This window comes from Nannospalax galili, unplaced genomic scaffold (genome assembly GCF_000622305.1).
Source record: "Nannospalax galili isolate Female #2095 unplaced genomic scaffold, S.galili_v1.0 scaffold543, whole genome shotgun sequence".
In the NCBI taxonomy this organism is placed as follows: Eukaryota; Metazoa; Chordata; class Mammalia; order Rodentia; family Spalacidae; genus Nannospalax; species Nannospalax galili.
The window spans coordinates 943,703-967,921 of NW_008352270.1; the positions used below are offsets into that span (position 1 = coordinate 943,703).

The 24,219-nt window shown below is 41.6% G+C and overlaps 1 protein-coding gene across 1 annotated transcript in view; it reads left to right on the forward strand.

Annotated features, from left to right (window-relative positions):
- The window catches only part of Smyd3 (SET and MYND domain containing 3), a 698,868-nt gene that overhangs the window by 537,836 nt on the left and 136,813 nt on the right, over positions 1 to 24,219 (forward strand). The window contains exons 6-8 of the mRNA XM_008849150.3: positions 9,906 to 9,973; positions 11,402 to 11,504; positions 20,339 to 20,449. Of these exons, the coding sequence (XP_008847372.2) occupies positions 9,906 to 9,973; positions 11,402 to 11,504; positions 20,339 to 20,449 (282 nt within the window). The remainder of the gene's footprint in view (positions 1 to 9,905; positions 9,974 to 11,401; positions 11,505 to 20,338; positions 20,450 to 24,219) is intronic.

A 24,219-nucleotide genomic window follows, 5' to 3' on the forward strand; every position in this document is an offset into this window, starting at 1 on the left:
ATATGTATGTGTATGTGGGTATAAAAACTTTATTATGTGTTGATTATGTATTTTTTTAGCAGTTTTAGATTGCAAAGATATGCTGAGATGCTTTTTAAGAATTTTAATTAGCTAACAAATAGAATAAAACCATCTTGGGACTAGAAAGATGACTTAGCAGTCAGGACCATGTACTGCTCTTGCAGAGGACCTGAGTTAGGTTTCCAGCACCCACACTGGGCACAACTGCCTGAAAGTCCAGCTCCAGGGGGATCCAATGCCTCTGGACTCTGTGGGCTCATGCACTTACATGCATGTACCCACACAGAAACACACACACACACACATGCACGCACACACACACACACATGCACACACACACGCACGCACGCACATGCACACACACACACAAGTAAAAATAAAATAAATCTTTAAAAAACTTTTTGAGGCAAAGTTATAATGTATGATTTTTGTATTCCTTGTTTTACAACATCCTTGCTTTCTGTGTTAAAAAAATTGACTGTTTAATTGGTGAGTCATGGTTATATATATTTATGGTGTACAATGTGATTCTTTTGATATAGACATATTATAGAATGATTCAATCAAGCTAACTGAGGCATCTTTTACCTCATGTTTTCTGTGGGAATGAGAAATTTGAAGTTCATTCTTTGAAACGTTGAAGCAAACACTACAGTATTATTAGCATTAGTTATGAGGCTGTGCAGAACATCTCAAAAACAGGAGTAAATTTAACTGCAACTGTGCTCCTATGGGCCAGGACCCTCCCCTCCACAGTTACACTATACTCTGCTTCTGTGAGCTCAGCTGCTGTTGTTCACACATACAGGATCATATAGTATTTGTCTTGCTATGCCTGGCTTACTTCACTTAACAGAGCCCTGCAGACTGTTGCCAATAACAAAATTCTTCTCTCTTCTTTTGTAAAGACCAAGTAACGTTCCACTATATATGTGTGCCACTTTTCCTTATCCAGTCATTCATGGATGGAGTAGCAGTAGGCATGTTTGTTTGTTTATACCACGGCTACTGCACATAGTGCTGCAGTAAACACAGGATGCAGCTCTCCCTTGCTTCAGTTCTTTGAAATGTCTACCCTGCCTTGACACAGACACATGTTATGGGAGTTCTACCATTTTCCATAGTAGCTTCACATTACTTTCCCATCAACAGCCTGCAGGAGCCCTTTTCTTCACATCTTTGCCAGCACTTATCTTTTGTCATTTTTACAGAGCTGTTCTACTAAATATGAGTTGATATCTCATGGTAGCTTTAGTTTGTGCAATCATTAGTGTTGAGCTTTTCCCCCAAAACCTTTTGGCCATGCGTATGTCTTCTTTTAAGAAGAACCTGAGTCCTTTGTTTCCTTGCTATTGAGTTGAGCTCCTTCCATATTTCAGCATTACGCCCTTATCAAATGCATGGTTCAAAAGTCTTTTTTCCCACGTTCAGTTGTTGCCTCCCTCCTTGTTTCCTTGGCTACGCAGAAGTTTAATTTGATGAAATCCCATTTGTCTACTTTCAGTTTTGTTTCCTGTATGTTCAGAATCAAATTTACTTGCTTTTTGTTTTTAATCAGTGGCCCATTAGGCTTGCAAATGAAATAACCCATGATTAAAAAACAATGCAAACTGTGTAATGTCAAACCACAGTGAAGAGGCAGCTCAGTGACTTAGTTGTAAGCCCAGTCCATCATGTCCTCTACCTGCAGCATGCCCACCTCTACTCTGTGAAGGCTGTCCAGTGCCTTCCTGATAAAGGGATAATGTAATTGTTTTAGTTACTGGTTCTTAAACATTGAAATCAAAACAGATGTCATAATTATCCTTCCCTTGTAAACCATCTAGAAACACTTTGGTTAATTCTGGGATTTATGAACCCTCATTTGAGAAATGCTTCCACTTCTGTCCTGAGCAGATCCTCCTGGCTAGCCAGCCCAGTGTGCCACTGTCATTCCCAATGGAGATTGTAAACCCTTCACCCTCTGGGCTACCAAAAGATTATTTTAAAAAACAGAGCTGTACCTAATAAAATGTCATAGTCTGCTGAAGGAGAAAAATATACCCTGGCTAACACACTTCCTGTGCTTTTAAAGCTAGAGAAGTATGGGTTACAAGAGTTGAGGAGAGGGACAGTTATTTTGTATGAAAATGTCTGCCTTTTGTTTTGATAACCTTCCAACTCTGCCTAGTTCAATTCTTTCACTCACAGAACTTAATAAAACTAACTGCTGCTGTAAGCTCTTTTAAAAGTTCACCTTCAGTCCCGTGAATTAGTAAACTGTGTTCAAGTCCTATGTGCCAAACATTGTGCTCAGGCATGAAATAGAAGTTATAAATGCAATGCAGATAGTCTTTGAGGAACCCACTTTATGTTTACATTCAGAAAGCGAGTTTCCTTCTATTTAAATTTTATTATGTGATTTGAAAAACGAAACAATTATTTGAAATAGGTTGTTCAAACGTCAGTAATTTGAGGAAACTGGCTGGGAAGTGGCTGTTCCTTGGGTTGTGGTCTAGGTTTACTCTGCTCTGGTTGGATTGGCATTATCGTACGGTTGCTCAGCTTTGCTTCTTCTGTGTGACAAGGTGAGGATTTTTCCTTGTGTCTCAAGTTCTCCATTTATTTGCTGTCATAACAGAAAGCCTATAGTTCTAAAAATTTGAGGAAAAAAGTAGACTTGGGAATGTGATCTGTAAAATGAGTGTATGTCTCTGAGAAGTCCAGACTGTGTTTGAGATTGATGGTTTTTTTGTCTAATTCTGTCTCTGAACATGAATGCCAGATTCTAAACCTATAACATGCACCAAATGACATAAGAACTCGGTTGACAGAGCATTTCAAGTTTCATTTTGGTGGTTTTTGTAGCATATAAGGGTTCAGTGACTACTTGTAGCAGTTCACCAGATTTTTGACATCCAACTAGTGACTCTCAGTCATTTTAAAGGAAAACTTATAGAAATTAAGCATGACTTCATTTTCAATAATAGTAAATTATATGTTCCAGTTTTATGCCATGGAAAACATATTAAAAGTAATACCCAAGCTTCATTTTTAAAAGTACCTCTTTAGCTTAACTTTGCTCATTCTGTAATAATGAAACAATCCTATTGTTATGCATTTCTAACTGCATAATACTTTTGCATGAAGCATTCCTTCATTAGTAGTTTACTATGTATAATTCCCCATGAAAACTGTTTATGCATAACTAATACTTTTAAAATGTGTAAAATTTAGTTTGGGACATCATTTTCATTCATTTATTTCTTAATAGGAAGAGCAATTGCTTTCAAATGATTGCTTGAGCACATGTGGAAATATTATCCACCTGCTCTTTCAACAGAAGAACCTGAGAGCTGCCACCTGTCCATCAGAGCTGTCAGTGGCCCATGTCAAGAATGTTTCCTATAATGTTCTTCTTAACCAGCATTTTATTTTATTACCAGCATTTTATTATTATATTACCATTACTGATATTCTTAATGTGTGTGAGTGCTGGAGCATGTGTATGCCATGGTGCATATGGAGGGTCAGAGGGCGACTTTGGGGAGTCTGTTCTCTCCAGCATGGGTTCAGAGGATTGAACTCAGTCCGCCAGCCTTGCGTTGCAAGCTATACTAGCGTTTTTACCTGCTAAGCCATCTCACTGGCCCTGGACTCAGCATTTTAAATAAAAGTGATAGTTGATAACTACACTTTTTTTTTTTTTGGTCTTTTTGAGACAGGGTCTCCCTGTAGCTCCAGCTGCCTGGAACTCGCTCTGTAGACCAGACTGGCCTCAAACTCACAGAGATCCGCCTGCCTCTGCCTCCCAAGTGCTGTGATTAAAGGCGTGCACCACCACGCCCAGCTGACAACTACACTTTTTATTCATGAGAAGACCAACACATAACTCCAATAATGCAGATGGAATTTCTTACACGAAAATTGGCCGACTTTGATTGTAGAATGTAGTAGAGTTTAGAGTGACAGGCGAAAGTAGTGAAAACAGGAGAACGAGCAGGCAGGAAAGAGAGAACAAAAGGAAAGATGCAGGAGAAGCTTATAAAGAACCAGAAACATGGGGACTGTCAGATTTTCCTCTTAGCACATTCCATCAGAATAAAAATACTTTGAAAAAACCTTTATTCAAAATTAAGAAAAAATGTTTTTTTAGTTGATTTGAGTGTTAGGAAACTAGGTGCTTGGTCTGATTTGGTGATGGGGGAGGATGAATTACATGGGCTTACAGAATCCCATGAAATTCTGATTATACTTTAAAAAATTTTTTTTATTGAACTTTTGTGTATTTTATACAGAACATCTTAATCATCTTTATACTCCCTTATCCACTGGCTCCCTCCCATAGGCCTCCCTGCACTCCCCTGGAATTCATACATTCTGTCATTTGTGTTAAGGCCTATCATATCAAGTAAGTGTACCCAGACATCCCTCAGTGCAAGTTCCTTCACTGAGCTCTAGTCAGCTTATCTAGAGTCCCTCCCTTTAAGAAGAGCAGCTCTTCCTCAACCAGAAGTAATAAGCTGTCAAGAATTCTTCAACTAAGATAAAAGTGCCACGACTGTACCAGTGTTGTTTGCTATGTTGGTCATTGATGTGGTTTTTAGGCCTTGAAACTGGGGTGGACCATTGATTGATGTTCTCCATTAGCAGCTTGCATAGTGTTCTCCGGAGCTAGCCTTTAGGGGAAGTGGCTTCCCGGTCAGTTCCAGCTCCATTGTTCCAAATTCTGTATATGAAGTATGTCCTGTTTTCAGCAATAGGGTCTTACCTTCAAGTTCTGGGAGGCCATCAAGGACTGTGGCAATAGCCTGTATAATTTTGGGAGTCTCTGGGACTACCCTGGCCAACAACTCAAAGGAAGGGTTCTCCTGTCTGGCACTGTTTCTTGTTATGTAGACTTCAGCTATACATATAGACTCATGTACTCATGTAGAAATATTGTATATATGATATAGACCCATATCCTTAATGACCACAGATGCAAAAATTCTTAACAAAATACTTGCAAATTGCCTACAGACACGCATCAAATAGATCATCAAACATGATCAAGTAGCTTTTATTCCAGAGATGCAGGGATGGTACAATATATGAAAGTCAATAAACATCACATATCATATGAATGGACTCAAAGACAAAAATCACATGGTCATCTCTAGAGATGCAAAAAAGACCTTTGACAAAATTCAACATGCATTCATGATAAAAATCCTAAAGGGAACTGGACTGGAGGGAACATGCCTCAACATAATTAAAGCTATATACAACAAACCCACAGCCAACATCATTCTGAATGAAAAAAAACTGGAAGCATTCCCATTAAAATCAGGAACCAGATAAGGATGTCCACTATCTCCATTCCTTTTTAGTATAGTGCTTGAAACTCTTGCTAGAGCAAGAGCAATAAAACAAGAGAAGGAAATTAAAGGAGTACTAATCGGAAAAGAAATTGCAGATGATATGATATTATATCAAGAGAGGCCAAAAATCCCACCAGAAAAGTCCTAGAAAGTATTAACACATTCAGTAAAGTGGCAGGTTATAAAATTAATCTACAAAAATCAGTAGCCTTTCTATATACCAATACCAATAACAAGCAATTAGAGAAAGAGTACAGGGAAACCCTCCCATTCAAAATAACCTTGAAAAAAATAAAAATCTCCAAATAAACCTGACCAAAGACACCAAATATCTCTATGATGAAAAACTTAAATCTTTAAAGAAAGAGCTTGAGGAAGACACCAGAAGATGGAAGGGCCTCCCATGCTCATGAATTAGAAGAATTAATATTGTGAAAATGACAATCCTACCAAAAGAAATATATAGATTCAATGCAATCCCAATCAAAATTCCCATGACATACTTCACAGAATTAGAAAAAAAATCCATAAATTCGCATGGAAGCACAAAAGACCCTAGATAGCCAAAGCAACCCTGAGCACAAAGAGCAATGCTAGGGGCTTTACTACATTACAGAGCTATAGTCATAATAATAGCATGGTACTGGTACAAAAATAGACACATACATCAATGGAACTTAATTGAAGACCCAAACATGAGTACACGCAATTTCAGGCATCTGATATTTGACAAAGGTGCCAAGAACACATAATGGAGGAAGGACAGCATCTTCAACAAATGGTGCTGGCAAAACTGGATCTCCACTTGTAGAAGAATGAAACTAGATCCTTATCTTTCACTTTCAACAAAAGTCAACTCCAAATGGATCAAAGACCTCAATGTGAAACTGGAAACTCTGAAACTGTTAGAAGAAAACATTGGCAGTAACTTTAAAAGGTAGGTATAGGAAAGGACCTTCTAAATTGGACATCAGGAATTAAAGTCATCAATCAGCAAATGGGACCTCATTAAACTAAAAGGCTTCTATACATCAAAAGAAACAACCAAGGAAGTGAAGAGAAAACCCAGAGTGGGAGAAAATCTTCTCCAGTGACACATCTGACAGAGGTTTGACATCCAGAATATATAAAGAGCTCAAAGAAAGCAATGAATCTAGAAACCAAATGACCCAATGAAAAGATGGGCTAAAGATTGGAACAGATTCTCAAAGGACAAAATAAAGATGACCAAGAAAGATCTTAAAAAGTGTTCAACACCATTATTAATTAGGGAAATGCAAATTAAAACCACCTTGAGATTTCATCTTATCCCAATCAGACTGACTAAGATCAAGAGAAAATAATGATACCAATGCTGGTGAGGATGTGGAGAAATAGTAATGCTCATCACTGCTGGTGGGATTGCAAACTCATGCAACCCTTATGGAAAGCAGTGTGGAGAACCTCTTAAAGAACTAAAAATGAACCTACCATATGACCCAGTTATACCATTCCTTGGCATGTACTCAAAGGACTCATCCTACTGTAGAGACACTTGTATAACCATGTTTGTTGCTGCTGTTTTCACGGTAACTAAGAGATGTAAGCAACCTAAGTGCCCCCCAACTGACAAGTAGTACATTTACACAATGACATTTTACTCAGTGGTAAAGAAAGATGAAATAATGAAATTTGCAGGTAAATGGATGGAATTAGAAACTGTTATACTAAGTGAAGTAACACAGACTCAGAAAAACAAATGACGTATGTTCTCCCTCATATGTGGATCCTAGCAGCAAATCCTTATATGTGAGTATATATCCTGATGTAACTGCAGGAATCAGGAAAATGGAAAATAACCAGGGAAGTAAAGGGAAAGAAGGAACCCCAAAGAGAAGAACAGTAGGAGACAGGTGTAAAATTGGGGTAAATTGGAGGGGGAAAGGGAAGGCTATACAAGGAACTATGGGGAAAAGGGGGAAGAAGGAGCTCAAGAGAGGTGGGACCATAGCAGACAGGAATTATCAAGGGAGAAATTGTGAAAATGGTGACACTTAAATGGGGAGGGTGGAGAGAGAGGGTTTGACAGGAAGAGAAAGAGGAGAGGTAATGCCAAGCTAGTATAAAAAAAAAAAAGGACTCGTATTAGTACAAAAACCTATCACAATATTACAGATACACTATCTCTACTTGAGTTCTGATTATACTTTAAGTTGTACATTAAAGTTTATATTCCCATCCTTGGAGTTCATAGCCATTTAAAAATGTTTAAAAATTTCAGAAACAACTACAGAATCTTTTGCCACGTATTTTTTTTTAACCCACTGTATACATAGGTATATATAGGTAGTTTATTCTTATAACTTAGTACAAAACAGATCCCTACAAAACAGTTTAGCTGGTATTTGTTTAAAATGTGTTTCTGTACCAATTTACTTCCTACTGTTTAGAAGCTGTGGTTTTATCAGACTTTCAGAGGAAAAAAAGTGCCAAATAGTGACATGTTGCTTGGTTTTCCTGTAAGAGCTGCTTGGAGCAGTGAAGGAGTCTCAGAAGAATGAGCACTTTTTCATATTTGTGTTCCTTCCTATAAATCTGACAGAGAAATTCACTACCTCAGCTTTTTTCCTGTTCAGAAACTTTATAGCAAGTCTGCATTCATTTGTAGTCATGGCCTATTTCAAGTGTGGCTGCTTTCCTTTCTTCTTGATAGGCTTTCTATGTTTTATTCTAAATTTATATCTCCGGCCCTACCTGCTCTGGGAACTCCATTTGTTCACTCTTAGTCTGGGCTTGGAGGCCACTAAGAGCCATTTGAAATTCAACTTAATAAAGCAGAGCCACTGGGCCTCCTCCCAAGCCCCTAGAGCCAAGCCTGTTCCTTTTGCCTTCTTCCTCCTCTTAATAAATGGCAGCCGTGATTCTCCATGGATAGGCCAAACCTGGATGGAGTTTATCCTTGATTCCCTTTCCCATTAGCAGCCCTCCCCCGACTTCTGCCTCTACCAGCATCCAGGCATTGCCTGGGCTATTGCAGTGACCTCAGACCCGCTTCATCCCTGGCTGGGAGTCTCACTCAGAATACAATTCCTAACTTGGTAGTTTGATTGCCCCTCTACCTGCTTTGCTTAGGCTACACCCACATTCTTGCTGTTATTTTGTGGACCCCAAAACAGTCTTACACAAGGCCTTTGTATGTGCTTTCCCCCCTGACATGTACCTTTGTGTCAGGAAAACAAAGACTAGAGAAAAACGGCATCAAGATTAGCATAAAGGAATCCAGTTAGAAGTGCACCCCCAGGCCCCTCCCCCAAGCCTGTGCTTCAAGTACGACTACAGTATGTGCTAGAAAAAGCCCTTCAACACAAATATGGGAGGCGATGCTGGGTAACTGTACTATACATGGTCTTTTGTTTCCCGCAAAGCCTTTTGGGGCTTTCCCCTCAGCTCACTAGCCTGCTCCTATTCTCAGGAGTGCATTTCACTTCTTAATAAACTGTTTTCTACTTCTCTTTCTAACCATATATCCCTGTTGCAATCCTTGTCTTGGGACACAAGAGCCTGGAACAGTATCATCTGAACTCGGGTTGGCCCTTGCCAAGCCGTCATTGCCTCTGCATACACTTGCTTATTTCTGGAGCCCCTTCAGCTCGGCTCACTGTGCGTGCCATCTATTCTAATCCTGTTTATTTCTCTCCTTAGCATTTATCTACATATAATATTTCTTTGTCTCTGGGATTTCTTCCTTTCCGAAGAAGAAGCTGTCATCCTGTAGAGCCTAAGTTCTGTGAGGGCAGAGACCTTGATTTTCTTTCCCCCTCTCTCCTTGATGTCTGTCTGGGCAGTGTTGTGTGGTCAGGGTCTAGACATACTTGAATCGAGCCCAGTGCTCTTTCCACATTCTTTGTGGCCTCTGACACACTTACTGGACTGCACAAACAGAGTTTTAAAGTTCCTTGATTGTGGGTTTTTTAAATCTTTCTTTTCCTTATCCTCCAAAAGGATATGGAAACATTATCACATGCCCATTTATGGGGCTCTGTGTGTCCAGTTAATGCTGCCACCTAACTGAGGGGCTTCCTGTGCTCTGTGGTCTGTGATCAGCTTAGATCACAAAGTCACTCTGGACACACTTCACTCTGTAGGAATAAAAACAAACAAGCTGCTGTGTTCCTTAGATAAAGTGGCATTTGGAATGGGCCACCAGTTTGAAAAACATTGATATGGCAGAAGTCTCATTTTTCAATGAGTAGCTTATTTGTAGTTTGAATCATGAACATCTCATGTAGTTGTGTAATGGTGAGTTGGGGGAGGTTAGGCTGCCTGCAGTTAATAGTTCTGTGCTTGCTGAAGCCTGTGTGTTTTCCCAGGGTGTTAACTTGGGGCTGGGGGAAGAATATCTTAAAGAAGTTTATTTGTAGGTCGCTCAGCATCCATCCTTGGGGAAGATACTTCAGAAGCGGCTCCAAGATGTAGATGCTTTGTCTTCAAAGTTTTTACCCTTTTGCCTGTGAAGTGTCTTAGGTGTATGCCTAACAGTGGCTGTCCTTCTGATTTTTGCAGGTGATCTGCAACTCATTCACCATCTGTAATGCAGAGATGCAGGAGGTTGGTGTTGGCCTGTACCCCAGGTATGGCAGATGATGTAGCACTGACTGGTTCCCGTCCAGCTCTCCAACCTTTTGGAGTTAGTTGGGCTGCTTCAGCAGCCAGCTCAGTAGCCAAACTCAAAAATTTAGTGATAAATTACAAGAAGCTGTAAAAATGTGAAGTTTGACAACCCCACATTATATGCTATGATATTAATGAAGAGACAGACCTCAGACTTAAGTGCTTGTTCTCAGGCAGACTTAGGGTAGGTTGAGACTTGTGGGTGCTGGAGTTTAGTTATCCTTACACACCTACTCTAAGCTTAGTCCCCAGCCTCTTGCACTGAAGCATAGAATTATCCCACCAGATTTGCTGCATGGTACCAGTGGGCTGAGTTTGTCTTTGGCAGTAGTGTCTTTTGGCCCACAGCTAGAAGAGGCAGAACTGTCAGGTTGGCTACTGAAGTATTCTTGTTAACCATCACTGTGACAGCCTTTATCTCTGAGCTACTGGGTGGCCCTTACCCCAGGACTAGAACTACTCTTGTTTCCTTTTTATTTTTATGCTCCTAGACATCAAACACAGCATTTCTTATAAGTGCCTGAATCTGAGAATTCAGCTTCTCTATTATTTTTCACAAGTGTCATTAGTCTATTCATAGTACAGTAACACAGAGCCCTTTAGTGCATGAGCTCTTAGTTCAGATCATCTGGGTCAAGTTCAGTCACCAGTTCTGCATCCTTGGGCAAGTCATTTTATTCTATGCATTAGTCTCTTCAACTGTAAATAATCCTCACCAGGCTGTGGTGGCTGAATCTGATAAATCTGCCCAGGTACTAAGGAAGTACTTTCTACCTAGTACCTGCGTGCCCTGTTTATTGTCAATTCACAGTGGCAGTGAAACGTCATCCCACATCCCACATGGTAACTGCACCTCCAAGATAAAATGCCTGGGCTCTGGCCCAGAATGTGTCAGAATCTAGTCAGCTTTCTACCAAGCAGAGTACCCCCAGTTATTCTTCAGTGTGAGGATCTAGCAGAGGCCCAGCTCTCCTGCACCAGAGCTCAGCAGTGAGACCCTCTATGGGAAACTCAGTGGCATCTTGGGTGGCTGCTGCAATTGCTGCTGCAGCCTGTTAGCTCAGAGATGATCTCTTTGCAAGTCAGCTTGTCCCCAGTTCTTCATTCATTTGGGTTACCTTATTGGCTGCTATCTACTGAGACCCATCTCCCAAAAGAACTCACAAATGACTTTGTATCAAACTTCCCTAATTAGCTTCCACTATGAGAAAGATTTGACTTCATATGAAGCAAGTTAGGGCCATTCCTGTGAATGGCAGTGCCCTCTCCATCAAACCCATCTTGCCTCCTGCCCCCAACCTAAGTGTCTTTTGCCTACTGTGTTAAGTATAGCTGTTTCACTCTGCTGAGCATTGCTGATCTCCCTTTTGTTGTTTTCTTTCCTTCAGTATGTCTTTGCTGAATCACAGCTGTGATCCGAACTGTTCCATTGTGTTCAACGGGCCTCACCTCTTACTGCGCGCAGTTCGAGAAATTGAGGCTGGAGAGGAGGTAAGGAAACTGCACTTCCTGGTCTGCTTTCCCTGCTCATCAAAGCCCTTCTCAGCATGGTCTGTTCCTAGAAGCAGTTATGCTTGAGGGCCAGCTTCTCACTCTCCTGCCACCGAGAAGACACTGAAATAGTCCTTCTGTCTAGCACTTCTATCCCAAACTGTAGTTGGATTTGTTCATATTTTTGTTTTGCCTTGTTTTGTTTTCAGCCACCGTGTTTCTGAATGTTGATAGTTCTGTGGCATAAATGCAAGAGGTGTTCTTGGGACAGTGGGTGTGTGTTTCATGACATGCACAGGAGTCATTAGATCTTTTTACTGGCAACAGTTCTCTCATGGTCAGAGAGGCAGCCCAGCTTGTTGATAGCATCCCTAGGGCTTACTCGCAAGGCCACTAATCACATTTTGAAGGTGATTAGACATTTTAAACTCTGTGTTGGGAAATTAAGCAGATTTTTGCTCTTTCAGGCCTTTGTCACTGGGTCTTTGTGAACCCGCCAGCACTTCTGGGTGACTGTTTCAGCAGAGCTAGAAGGGCCATCCAGGACTTGGCCATGTGTCCTCGTCCTTCCCGATATGTGCCCAGCCAGCTTCTTAGGTGAGGGGTTCTCACAGAAGCCTGAAGTCTCAGAGGCAGCTACAATTGGGCCATTCTAGGGCTGCTGAGCCAGACCAAGCCTGTGTGGCGTTAGCCCATTTTCAACACCAGCTGAGCTCTGGATTTTATGTATTCTTGTTTTCTAGAATCCAGTTTCTTTCTTCCTTCCAATTTGCTAAAGTGGATATTTATTGCAGGGAAAACAGAGGATCATAAGCTTTTATGAAGCACTCAGCCAATAAAGCCTAATCTTAGAGGTACCATATTTTACGGAGACAGGGATTTGGCCTTGACAAGACTCCCTCCAAACTTATTTTCAACTAAGTAAGCTGCCTTTTACACAAAAACTTTTACTGAATTTCCAGTTTTCAGGCACTGGGATATCAGCAGATGCTATGGAGAATCTAGATTTATTTTTCTGGGGTCATATATGACTTCAAAGCAGGTCAGAAAGGGAGAGGCTTCTGTTTCCAGCAGTATTAGTGTTAGTCACTTTTTCATGCCTATGATGAGATATTTGATGTAAACAACTTAAAAGAAGGAATGATGTTTTTAGTTGCACATTTTAAAGACTCAGTCCATGGCCAGCCGACCCCATGCTTTCGAGCCTGTAGCAAAAGAGTACATCATGGCAACAGGAGTATGTGACAGAGGCTGTTTACCTCATGGCCATGAAGACGAGTGGACAGTTTATGTCATGGTGGACAAGAAGCAGAGTGGGAGCTATAACAAGAGGGGACCGGAGCCATATAGTTCCCAGTGACCCACTTCCTCCAGCCAGACCCCGCCTTCCCCCCGTTCTACCTCTTCCTAGTAGCCCATTCACATTTTGAGTCCATCAAGGGGTTAAACTATAGTTTAAGTCAGACCTCTCATACCTACATGTAGCTGTAAAGCCCTCATAGATACCCAGCAGAAGTTTACCTTACTAAGTTCCTATGCATTTCTTAATCTTAATTATGAGTGATTATCACAAGTAGTTTAAAGGTAAAAATGGCTATTATTGGTGATGATGATAATGATCCTTTAGTAAATAAAATAAGGGCCAGAGGAATAACTCTGTTGTAGAGCACTTGCTTAGCACGTACAAGGTCTTGGATTCAATTGGAATTGTTGACATTTTCAAAACCAACCAAAAGGTTTTGTTATATGGTATGTTCTAGACTTGGTTACCAGTTTTGCTTCTCGGTTGGTTTTTTTATAGGTGAATTAACAGCTTGTCTTTTAGTATATACTTTACTTTTTTGGGTCCTCTGTTTCTGGAGCAACAAGAAATGTTTCCTCTTGTCCAGTGAAAATGAGTCTGACTCAGCATCTCAGCACTGGGTCCTGAGGACTTTTATTTCTCTCTGTGGTGCTGATCAAGGCATCTCAACATGAAGAGCATTCTCTCCCAATCCTTGTCACATCCATTCATTAGAAAACACAACTTCCTGTACTTCCATTGTGCCATCTTGATGAATGTCATTTCCTCTACACAGCTGTCCTGCCTGGCAACATTTCTGCCACTGTTCATATCATGTGCCCCTCCAAGGCCTTCAGAAATCATCTCTTCTGTGAAGCTTTCCTGACTTTCCACATTAGGGAAGGCCTTTCCCTCAACTCCCCCTCTTAGTGATGATTAGTATGTGTTTGACATTTATCCTGACTCCTGGTGACATTTCTATTCAGTTGTTACTTCACAGGTCAGACAACTGGGTCTTGCCTCTTTCTTTATCTCCCACACCTCAAAGGTGTCCAACTCTCTTTTAAATCATTTCGGTTGGTTGAGCAGACTGAGACCACAGCCTTTCCCTGTGGCACGCTGGTATGGAACAGTTCTTCATTCTGTGAAGGCTGTTGGTCACCAAGAAGGACTTGCATTTCTGAGCCCTGCTCAGTTAATGCCTTGTGGCTGCCACTCACAACTGAACTATGTGTCCTATACCTTTAAAACTGACCCCCTGGGGCAGAGGCTGGATGAGAGAAAGCCATTATATAAGACATTTTGAAACCTTAGTTAAGAAGGCTGGTTCCTATTTATTGAGCAGATATAAGCTTTAGTTAAATTGATGATGATTAAATTTAAAATTCGGTGCTTCTGTAGCATCAAGTTTGCATTTTGACTTTGTTGTCCACTAGAACATCCCGGTTTTGATGTGGACTATGTAGGATACAAATATCAGAGAACAGGCCCCAGGAGGAAAGACTGGAAAGCATATGAAACAGGTCTGTGTGTGTGTGTGTGTGTGTGTGTGTGTGTGTGTGTGTGTGTTCCTATTATTGTTTATTGTTTTCTATTTCTGCAGTGCTAGAGAGCAAACTCAGGGTCTTATGCATGCTTGGCAAGCAATCTGCCTCTCAGCTACACCCACACCCTCTTCATGTTTATTGACTAAATGAATGAGGCTTCCTAAAGGTAAAACAAGCGGTGGAGTAGAATCTTGGAGCCCCTTTTCACTGCCAGCACTCCTTAGGTATGTTACACGGCTCCAGGAAGAAGGAAACATAAAAGCCGTCCGTCATCAGTTTGAGATGGAAACATTTCAGTCCTCACACAAGGAGAGCTGGAAAACAGTAGATGCTTTCACAGTAACAGACCTTGCCTTGGAAGCTGCCTACCTTTTGTATCTCTCTATAGAACCATCGTCTGGACCATCTTTGGACCATTTCCCACCAAACTAGCATAATGTGTAGTCCTTAGCAATTTGAGGATTTTCATTGTCATGAAAGTTGTGGAGTCTCTTGTTTTGGTTCTGGCAGCTTTATATTCTCATCCAGCTACTTCCTACAGAGAAATGGTTGTGATTTGGGCCTGCATCCCCCTGCTCACTTGTCATGACTAACATTCTGGATTCTGAAGGCTATCCTGCAGAACCGTGTTAGGCTATGAACCATGTGGCGGTCCAATAGTCTTATAGAACATGGATCGGAACTAGACAGTCTGAACCCATCATGCAATGTCATGATTAAAAGAATTTGTAGCTTCTGTAACTAATGCCATTGGGTCAGCATTCTCTGGAGCCACATCACTTGGGAGGATTGTGATTTACATGAATTGAACATATCAATATCCCTAATGTCAGTTTTAATCTTAAGTGTTTGGGTGTTAGGTCTGTCTGGTTCTTCATTTCAGTGATCTTTGTTAAACAGTGTAACACATTCACCAAGGCTTGCTCGTGACAGAAGCTGGGTGGTAGTTCCAGAAACTTTGAGGAATAGATGAGAAGGACCTTCAGGAGGAAGGTGATTCAGGGCAGAAAGCAGTAATAGAACAAGAGAAATGTGGTGGCATCAAGTGCACCAGGCTTTATAGACTCGCAGAGCAGAGTCACAGAGCCAGTTAAGGACGGTATCTAGAGAAGTGATGTCTAGATCTGAAAGGATCCATATAGGTAAAGCTGGGTGACCAGGGGAAGGTATTCTAGACAATGAGACAGGGGCCAGAGGTAGCATGGTGAGTTCATATCAATAGACTGAGGAATTCAGTGTGACCAGAGATGGGGACCATGTAGGGACAGATCAAAGGCTCCCTTGAGGGCTTTGTTGCAGAACCTTATTCATCTGACGGTTCCTTAATAGTGTCTGGTACATGGAAGACACTCAGTAAATATTTATAGAGGGGAAAGGGACAGGCAATGGGACATCTTGAAGCTTAGGAGAAGGAATTGTATGATGAGGTTTTCTGTGTGTAGACAAGATGAGGACATGTGGCTCATGGTGTCCCTCCAGACAGCTAGAGCTGACAGTGACAGCCTGAAGTCAGGAGGAGGGCAGGTGGTGGCTTGGAGTGGTGGATGTGAATAATAAGATATTTAGTAGCTAAAAGTAATAGAATCTGTGAGACAAAGAGAAATAAAAATGACATTCAGGTTTGACTTTTAGAAGAAATGAATTTTTTTTCTGTCTTTTTCAGTAGAGAGCCAGTATTGGAAAAAAATTTTAACTGTGACAATAAAATGCAGAAATGAAAACAAGATCTAATTTTGATTTGATCCTACAATCCACTCAGTTGTTGATGGGAAAGATGGTTTCATTTTGCTTTGTGATGTGAACAGAAACAGCATGTTCAAGATCTAGAAAATCTCTGGTGATATCGCTCTAATGCTGAAAATGATTTATGCATTTTCCATAAGAGTTGCTTTCAAATGGCAGAGCAATGGTCAATGGCATTAATTTTTATATGCAATTTTGTTCTGTGCCATTAAAGCATCAGTTGATCAATGGCCAAGTTTTGTTTGTATGCTCCCACTAAATGAGCCCTCCACGTAGAGAGCAGCAACTCCATTCAAACTTGTGAGTCTGTGAGTCTTTAATAAAGGTTTTTTTTATCTTTGGCTGATAAAATGATTGAGCTGCCACTTTAATCTGGCTGTGTGCTTCTAGAATGTTTTTGCCACTGCACCCCTCAGCTTTGGAACAGTGTATTTTACAAATGTCAGTGACATAAAAGAGGCACAAGGTTGAAATGAAGAGTTCCTATCTCTGAGGGAGAGGGCTGTTTCTCACTGGAAGAGGTATTTCTAGGCCAAGCTTGAAGAATAAGGATGAGAAGAGGCCACTGACCAGTTAGGCAGCAATGCACAGAATCACAGCGGTGTGGTGGGTGTGTTTCAGAGGCTTGAACCACACAGTCAGACTGGCAGGATGTAAGGTACAGGCTTGAGACTGGAAAGCAAACCTGCAGTCAATGCAGGGAAACCTTATATAACATCATCCCATAAGCAGTGAGAAACTATCCGAAGTTTTCGTGGAGAGAAATGACACAATCAGTGTCAGAGCAGTTAGAACTCTCAGAGCAGTTTAGAAGATGAAAGTAGACAGAAGGCAGTGGGAGGCCAGTTAGAAAGCAGTTGCACAGCCGAGGTAAAGGCTGCAGTCACAGACTACCCAGACAGGCTGTGAGAATTTGTTTATTGGGGTTAAATGAAATAACTGGTCTCCTGTTGCCCATTCTCTGCCCAACATGATCACTCAGAGTTTTGGCCCTTATAATGCAGTCTTGGAATAATCAGACACCTGGAGTTAGTGGCTTCACACTGGGCATGTTGTAATTACTTAAGAACTTCTGCCATTGGCCTGACCAAATAGCAGGGCTACAGTCTTTGGGCTACAGTGAGAACCAGGGTCTAGAATGAACCCTGGAGGGAGCATAGACATCAGCCAGTTTACTACCTTACCCCATGTATAGAACCAGAACTAGAGGACCTGAGGATATAGGGTGAGTGTGTGTGCTTCCCCAAACTTCCCAATGGGCTGTTCCAGAATGTGTGCTTAGAAACTGGCTGTTTAGATTGTGGAACAATCTCTGGGTGTTCTCTGGAAATCACAGAAGCTGGCCTGATACTGTGGCCTTTTTGCCCCAGAGGTGGCCCTGGCTTCAGATTAAGTTGTAAGAGAAAGACTGGAGAGATGGCTCAGCAGTTATAAGAGCACTGGCTGCTCTTGCAGAGGACCCGGGTTTGGTTCCCAGCATCCACATGGCAACAACCTGTAGTAACCCCAGTTTCAGGGGATCTGACACTCTCTTCTGAACTCCGTGGGCATTGCACGACATGGTGCATGTACACACATGCAGGCAAAGCACTCGTACACATAAAATAAAAGTAAATTTTAAAAATTAAAAAATAATACTCAGGAAAATGGTGGAGGAAACTAAAATGTGACCACAGTCTTGGCTGAAGGAGCCCAGTTGCCACCACTGCCTTGCATAGGCTCAAAGGTCATGACTGTGTCTTCTAGTGCCCGCCATCCCTAGAAGGGTGAGGAGCCGCTGTCATGGTGAAGGAGTGCCAGGCTTGGTCAGTTCTAGTGAGTCCCAACCTTTACTGATTTTCAGTGTTGCACACCACTGTGGGAACGCCCTATGCAAAGGACATGCTTAACACCAGGTCTGCTCCCCTTGGGGCAGGTACTCATTCTTCTGTGTGAGGCAACATACTATAACTTCCTAACATGCAAAGACTCTATAGTGAGCCAACCAGCTAGGCCAGGCCGGGCTGCATCATCTGTCACCCTGGCGATCACATTGTGGGGCTGACAAATCTGACTGACCAGGCTTCCTCCACCCCGTGCAGCTTTAAGGAGGCTTTCTTGAAGTTGTTTTCTGTCCTAGGATGGCCTTCCCTGCCCTACCTTGATTTCAAACATGTCAAATCATGTTTAGCAGACATGAGATGCTTTCATTTTAGTGTAAGGAAAACCACATGGAACATTTGCTCTAGGGAGTTTTTGTCAGCTTTTAGCAGATAATCCTGCCTTCCTCCTCTCCTACAATATTCCCTTCTTCCCCCACCACTCATACCCCCATCATTACTTTCTGCATTTGAAAGTAGATAAATAAGTCATGTCTACAATATATTACAGACTGATATATGTTACAAGACTAAAACAAAACCAGGCGGGGGAAGGAATACTCTACTGGGTGTGGTGGGAACCAGGTTGTTATTTTAAATAGGAGGCGGGTTAGGCCTCCTTGAGAAAATGAGATGTAATAGAAACAGGAAGGTGAGGGTTGGCTGCCATGGTAGACCTGGGAAGAAGGCAGGAGAAACCTCCATGGTACAGACTTGAAGTGGATCTGTGTAGGGATAGTGAAAAGTCTAGGCTGGGACAACAGGACTGGGGGAAGGGGAATGGCAAAAACGCTAGGCTAGCTGGACGGGAGGACGGGAGGGGGGACGATAGCAAAAACGCTAGGCTAGCTGGACGGGAGGACAGGAGGGGGGACGATAGCAAAACGGCTAGGCTAGCTGGACGGGAGGACGGGAGGGGGGACGATAGCAAAAACGCTAGGCTAGCTGGACGGGAGGACCGGAGGGGGGACGATAGCAAAAACGCTAGGCTAGCTGGGGCAGCAGAACTCGGGGAGGGGAACATGCGTTCATTGAGGGAGTGGGGACAAGTTTATATGAGGCCATTGCTTCTCTAATCCCTGTGATAAAGGACCCATGTTTTTCCTGGGTTATTATTGCAGACCAATATTCTTAACGAAATTTTTAGAAATGAATTATTAGAAAAAGGAAAATACAGAACAAACTAAAAATTCAGTGTTTTCTTATAAGAATCACAAAAAATACTCTTATCAAACCAGTGAACAGGTTTCTAAATGTAGACTTTGTGTTTCTTTACTCATTTCAGGGCGAGAGCCCACACAGTCCAGGGACCACACTTGTGTTGTGTTGTGGGGTCCCATTGTGAGATCTTGGCTCTCCTCAGGCATAAGGGGGTGGTGTTGCAGCATTTCAAACAGAAAGTTCCATCTGACTTGAATTTTGGTGAAGGCTGAAAGGGTGGTGTGCAGAGAACTTCTCTTCTAGGGAGAGAAGCAGGGAGACCCATCCTGAAACCTGACTTCATAGGCCAGAGCAGGATTGGAAAGATGGAAGGTAGTTGGTTCTGGCTATACTTTATTGTAGATCCAACAGATTTCTGGGTAGTTTTGGATGGTAGAGTCAAGGGAGACTCCCAGTGTTCAGCCTGGATAACATGAAAGAAAGAGTTGCTGCTGTCTGAGACTAAGCAGGCTCTGGCATGGAGCAGTGGGGAGCCGGGAGCTCTATTTTGATGTTTTGAGTTAGGGTGTTAGAGATATAGTCAAGTGAAAATGAGCCTTGGAGTTCCTTAAGTCTGTCCTTCACCTTGACCTTCTGCCCTCTGAGACAGGCCTAATTTACTGTGTTTGAAAGAGCCCAAGGAAATCCACTTCAGAGCCTCATCTGACATTCAACTCTCCCCTCTGAAAATTATTCCACTTTTTTTTTTGTTAACCTAGCAACAAGTAAGAAACTGTCTCTTAAATTCTAAACTGCAAATATGGATGGCCCTCAATTCTATGAGGCAGCCATACAGTTGATCAGTGTGTAAGAGCAATCTGGCTGTATCATCTGCCACTCATTTGATTGCCAGAATGAATTTGGCTTCTCTGCTTATCAGTAGTTGGAGAATTTCTGGCCAAACTCAAGTAATACTGAACATGCAACAGCTCTTGATATTTTACTGTTTAACGGAAGGTGGGGGGTGAGATAAAAAAGTACCTAGAGGTCCTAAACCTAATTCTTTAAATATATAATGCCTATGTGCTTACACCGAACAAAGGCTTGAAGAAAATGCATTGTAGTTTGGCATGTGATTGCTTGGGGAAGAGGCTGCAAGTGGCACTTTCTTGCTTACATTTGTTGGTGTTTTACTCTAATAATCAGTAATAGATGAGAATGAGTCCAGCATCCATGTGAACGCTTCCCTCTTGGTCTCCACAGCTCACCATCTGCTACCTGGACATGCTGATGACCAGTGCAGAACGCCGGAAGCAGCTGAGGGACCAGTACTGCTTTGAGTGTGACTGTTTCCGGTGCCAAACACAGGACAAGGTCTGTTGCGTGAAAGCAGATTAGAGCTTCTCAGGAAGCATGTGAAAGGCCTTTCGAGAACTCTGCTGTTATTTCATTAATTCAAAGTGCGTGGTAGGAATCAAGCATAAGTAAAACAGAGCACCGAGCTGCAAACAAACTTTATTTCCTGGAACTTTTGTCACCTGACAAGGTGAAGAGCTTGGGGCTAGAAGTGTCATGGGACTATAGATGTTAAATATGTGGCATTAAACATATAATTAAAAGGATATGGAAGGCCAGAGGACTGCTAGAGCATACAGTAAGAGGCTTGAGATATGTTTTGATTGATAACAGTTACTGCCTAGCAGTAAGCATACCAACTAGCATTCCGTCTGTCCTTTTCTTTTAAAATTTGTTCCATAAGGCTTTCTTCTGCAGCACTTTATCAGATGGATATCACTTGTCTAGCAACCCTTACTCTCTGAGGAAGGAGGAAGAGCCAAAATAAATGTCATAAAGATAATAACCAAACCGTTCTCACATTACTCATATACTGTCCTCATTTTGAACCTAGTTACTTTAGTTTGCACGCAACCAGGTTATCTGATGCAATCTTACTTCTGTAGGGTATTTACATTGTTAGATGTCTTTTATGATCATTAGGTCATTTAATGTCAATACTTAAAATGAATTAGGAAGGTTTAGAGATATGACAGGTTCAGAGATATGGCTCTGGGATGAGATGGAGCGAAGTGGCAGAGCCAAGACTCAGCGTTCAGTGCTTTTGACTAAGCTGAGTGCTTCTTGCACTGTCCTATGACCTCTTGTGAATTTTGGAATCACTATGGGTAGAAAGAGGTAATTGCTCTTACTGCTTGAGAAAGAACTATGAGCTCATTTTAATACTAAAACATAGTTGATAGACATAATTGGTTTTGCATTAAAAGGATCTTTAAGAAACATTTAAGTGGGAAAAGTTGGACCTACTGCTGATAGATAGCAACAAGATTCAGTCCATTTTAGTGTCAGTCTTTTACCACTGGCAAGCATGCCAGAAGTTGTAAGAGCACTCCTTGGATTCCTCCTCCACTCCAGACTATAATCTGGAGCAGAGTTGAGGTAGTTTTCTACCAGAGTCCTTGGTCTAGAATGGGAATTCGCTCTTGGGATTTAGTTCTTCTTAATTCCATAATGATGGCTGACTTCTAAACATTCTTGAATGAATGAATGTGTTTCATTAAAATTTGGGTTCATGGTTACTTTTATTTTATTGTCACAAATAATGATAACAAATAAAATTGTCTTTGATAGATAAGGTCTGTTTGTCTGCATTCTGGAGAAGTGATCTAAGAGCAGCTACTTCTGGTTCTTACCACAAACCCCAAATCCCAAATCTGTTTGTGGGTGTGAATGGGTGTGTGGTGCTAGGGGTTGAGCCCAGGGCCTTGCTCATGCTGTGCAAGTGCTGCATCACTCAGCTACATCCCTAACCTGTTTGTTTTAATTTTTATCTTGAGACAGGGTCTCACTAAATTACCACGTCATTATCCTCCTGCCTCAGCCTCCCAAGTTGCTGTGATTACAGGCCTGTACCACCAAGCTGGTTCTCAGTCATTTCTTCTCCCTCTGGAGCCTGTGGGTTTTGTTCTTATGGTCCCAAGACAGCTGCTGTCCACAGTCTGCAGTTGGTGTGTTCAAGTTCTAGACAGGGAAAAGGAGGGGCTATAGAAGCCAATAAACAAAGAAAAGCCTGCTTACGGATGCACACTTCGATTTCATCTTTCAAAGCTGTGTTACATGGTCCCCTGTAGTTGTAAAATCGGCTAGAAAATTATATTTCTGCTTTTCACCCATGGAAAAGAGGGGTATGATTAGCTTTAGGGTAGCCAGTCACAGTGTCAGCATCCTATTCAGACTCTTAATTCTCTTACTTTATTGAGCAAATATTTTATTTAATACTATAGTAGTCAGGGCTCTGCAGAGAAACAGGATCTCTCTCTCTCTCTCTCTCTCTCTCTCTCTCTCTCTCTCTGTGTGTGTGTGTGTGTGTGTGTGTGTGTGTAGTCTTGTATCACAGTGGGATCCATTCTGAAGAATTTGTGATTAAGAGATTTTGTCATTATGTATACAGTATTACAATATACCATTGCAAGGACTGGAGAGATGGCTCAGCGGTTAAGAACACTGGCTGCTCTTGCAGAAGACCCAGTTTCAATTCCCAGCACTCACATGGCAGCTAACAACTGTCTATAACTCTAGTTCCAGGGGATCTAATGCCCTCTTCTGACCTCTGGGGCATTGTATGACATGGATGCACCTATCTACATGCAAGTAATACTCATACACATAAAATGAAAATATTTTCCAAAAAAACATACCATTGTGCAGTAAGTTTATTTTTGTCAATAGGACTATATTCTAAAATTGTAAAGCATAATATATTAAATACATAAGCTAACAGCATTGTCGTTTATTATTGCACATTATACAGAGCTGTATGTACTATGCCTTTGCTCCTCTGCTCACATGTAGTAAACGTCTTTGCACTAGCAATGCTATGTAATAGGAATTTTTCAGTTCCTTTATAATATTGAAACTATTGTCATATACAGAGTATGTTGTTGATTTAAAGATCATTAGGCAGCTCATAACACTCCTGGGGAGGGGTGTTGATTGACTGTAATTGGCTCCCAGCATTATGGAGGTTACCAAGTCCTAGGATCTGCAGTGATATGCTGACCTAGGAGAGCTGGTGGTATGAATTCCAGTCCAAAAGCTGGTGCGCTGAAGACAAAGAGGAGCTGATGTTTCAGTTTGAGACCTAGCGCAGAGATGACCAACATCCCAGTTTGAGCAGTAAGCAGGGTTTCCTCTTACTTGAGGAAAGGTCAGCTTTCTTACTCTCTTCAGGCCTTCGGCTGATTGGATGAGGTCTATACAAACCAGGAAGAGAAATTTCTGTACTCAATCTCTGGGGGTGAGATGTTAATGTTGGTTACCCCACAGCCTGTCAAGTTGCCGTGTAACATTAACTCTCACAAATACTGTGATAGGCCAAAAGGCGGAAGTCAGACTAGGACTTGATTAGTTTGATGGCTTCTAATCCATTCTGTATCTGACAAATTGAGTGACCATGGGTGAGCTATATTCACCCTCTCTGGCCTTGTTCTGTCTGTAACCTCAGAGACTTAGACTACGTGGTCTTAGGCCCCTTCCAGCTCTATTATCCCATGTTTCTCTGAAATGTTTCCAAGGGGAAGAAAATAGGGAATGTACATAGATAGGTGTATAAACTTGGTCATGTTTTCAAGTTTCCATTTATCTGAGAATTTTGTTTTGCTTAGTGATAAATATACTCCTTCTGAAGTCTCCATAGTGTTACTTTGCTTGGAAAAAATCCATAGTTAAGTTCACTTTAGTGTATTCCACAAAGATTATAAATTCAAAATTCCAGCGCAGTCAAAATTAATTACACCTCAGTTCCTAGATACATATTTTTCTTGGAACCTAGAAAGTTGACCTTACCAGCAGTATTTAGCATGCACCTACATCTGGATGTTGCTGAAGCTATGTGGTTTCATGTTTAAGGAAGGTAGGAACCCTTTTTAGCAGTATGCACAATTTGCATGTGTGGAATTGCCCTTCATAATCAGCAACAGTTTAATAATCTGGAAGAAATAAAACTTACCTCCTAAGGGAGATTTTGAAATGGTTAGAGTTCTCTTATGGTTTGCTCAGGGCAGAATCCAAAGCAACACAACCAGAACAAACCAAGTAAGACTGATTGTTTCCATACGTTTGTGACTAGT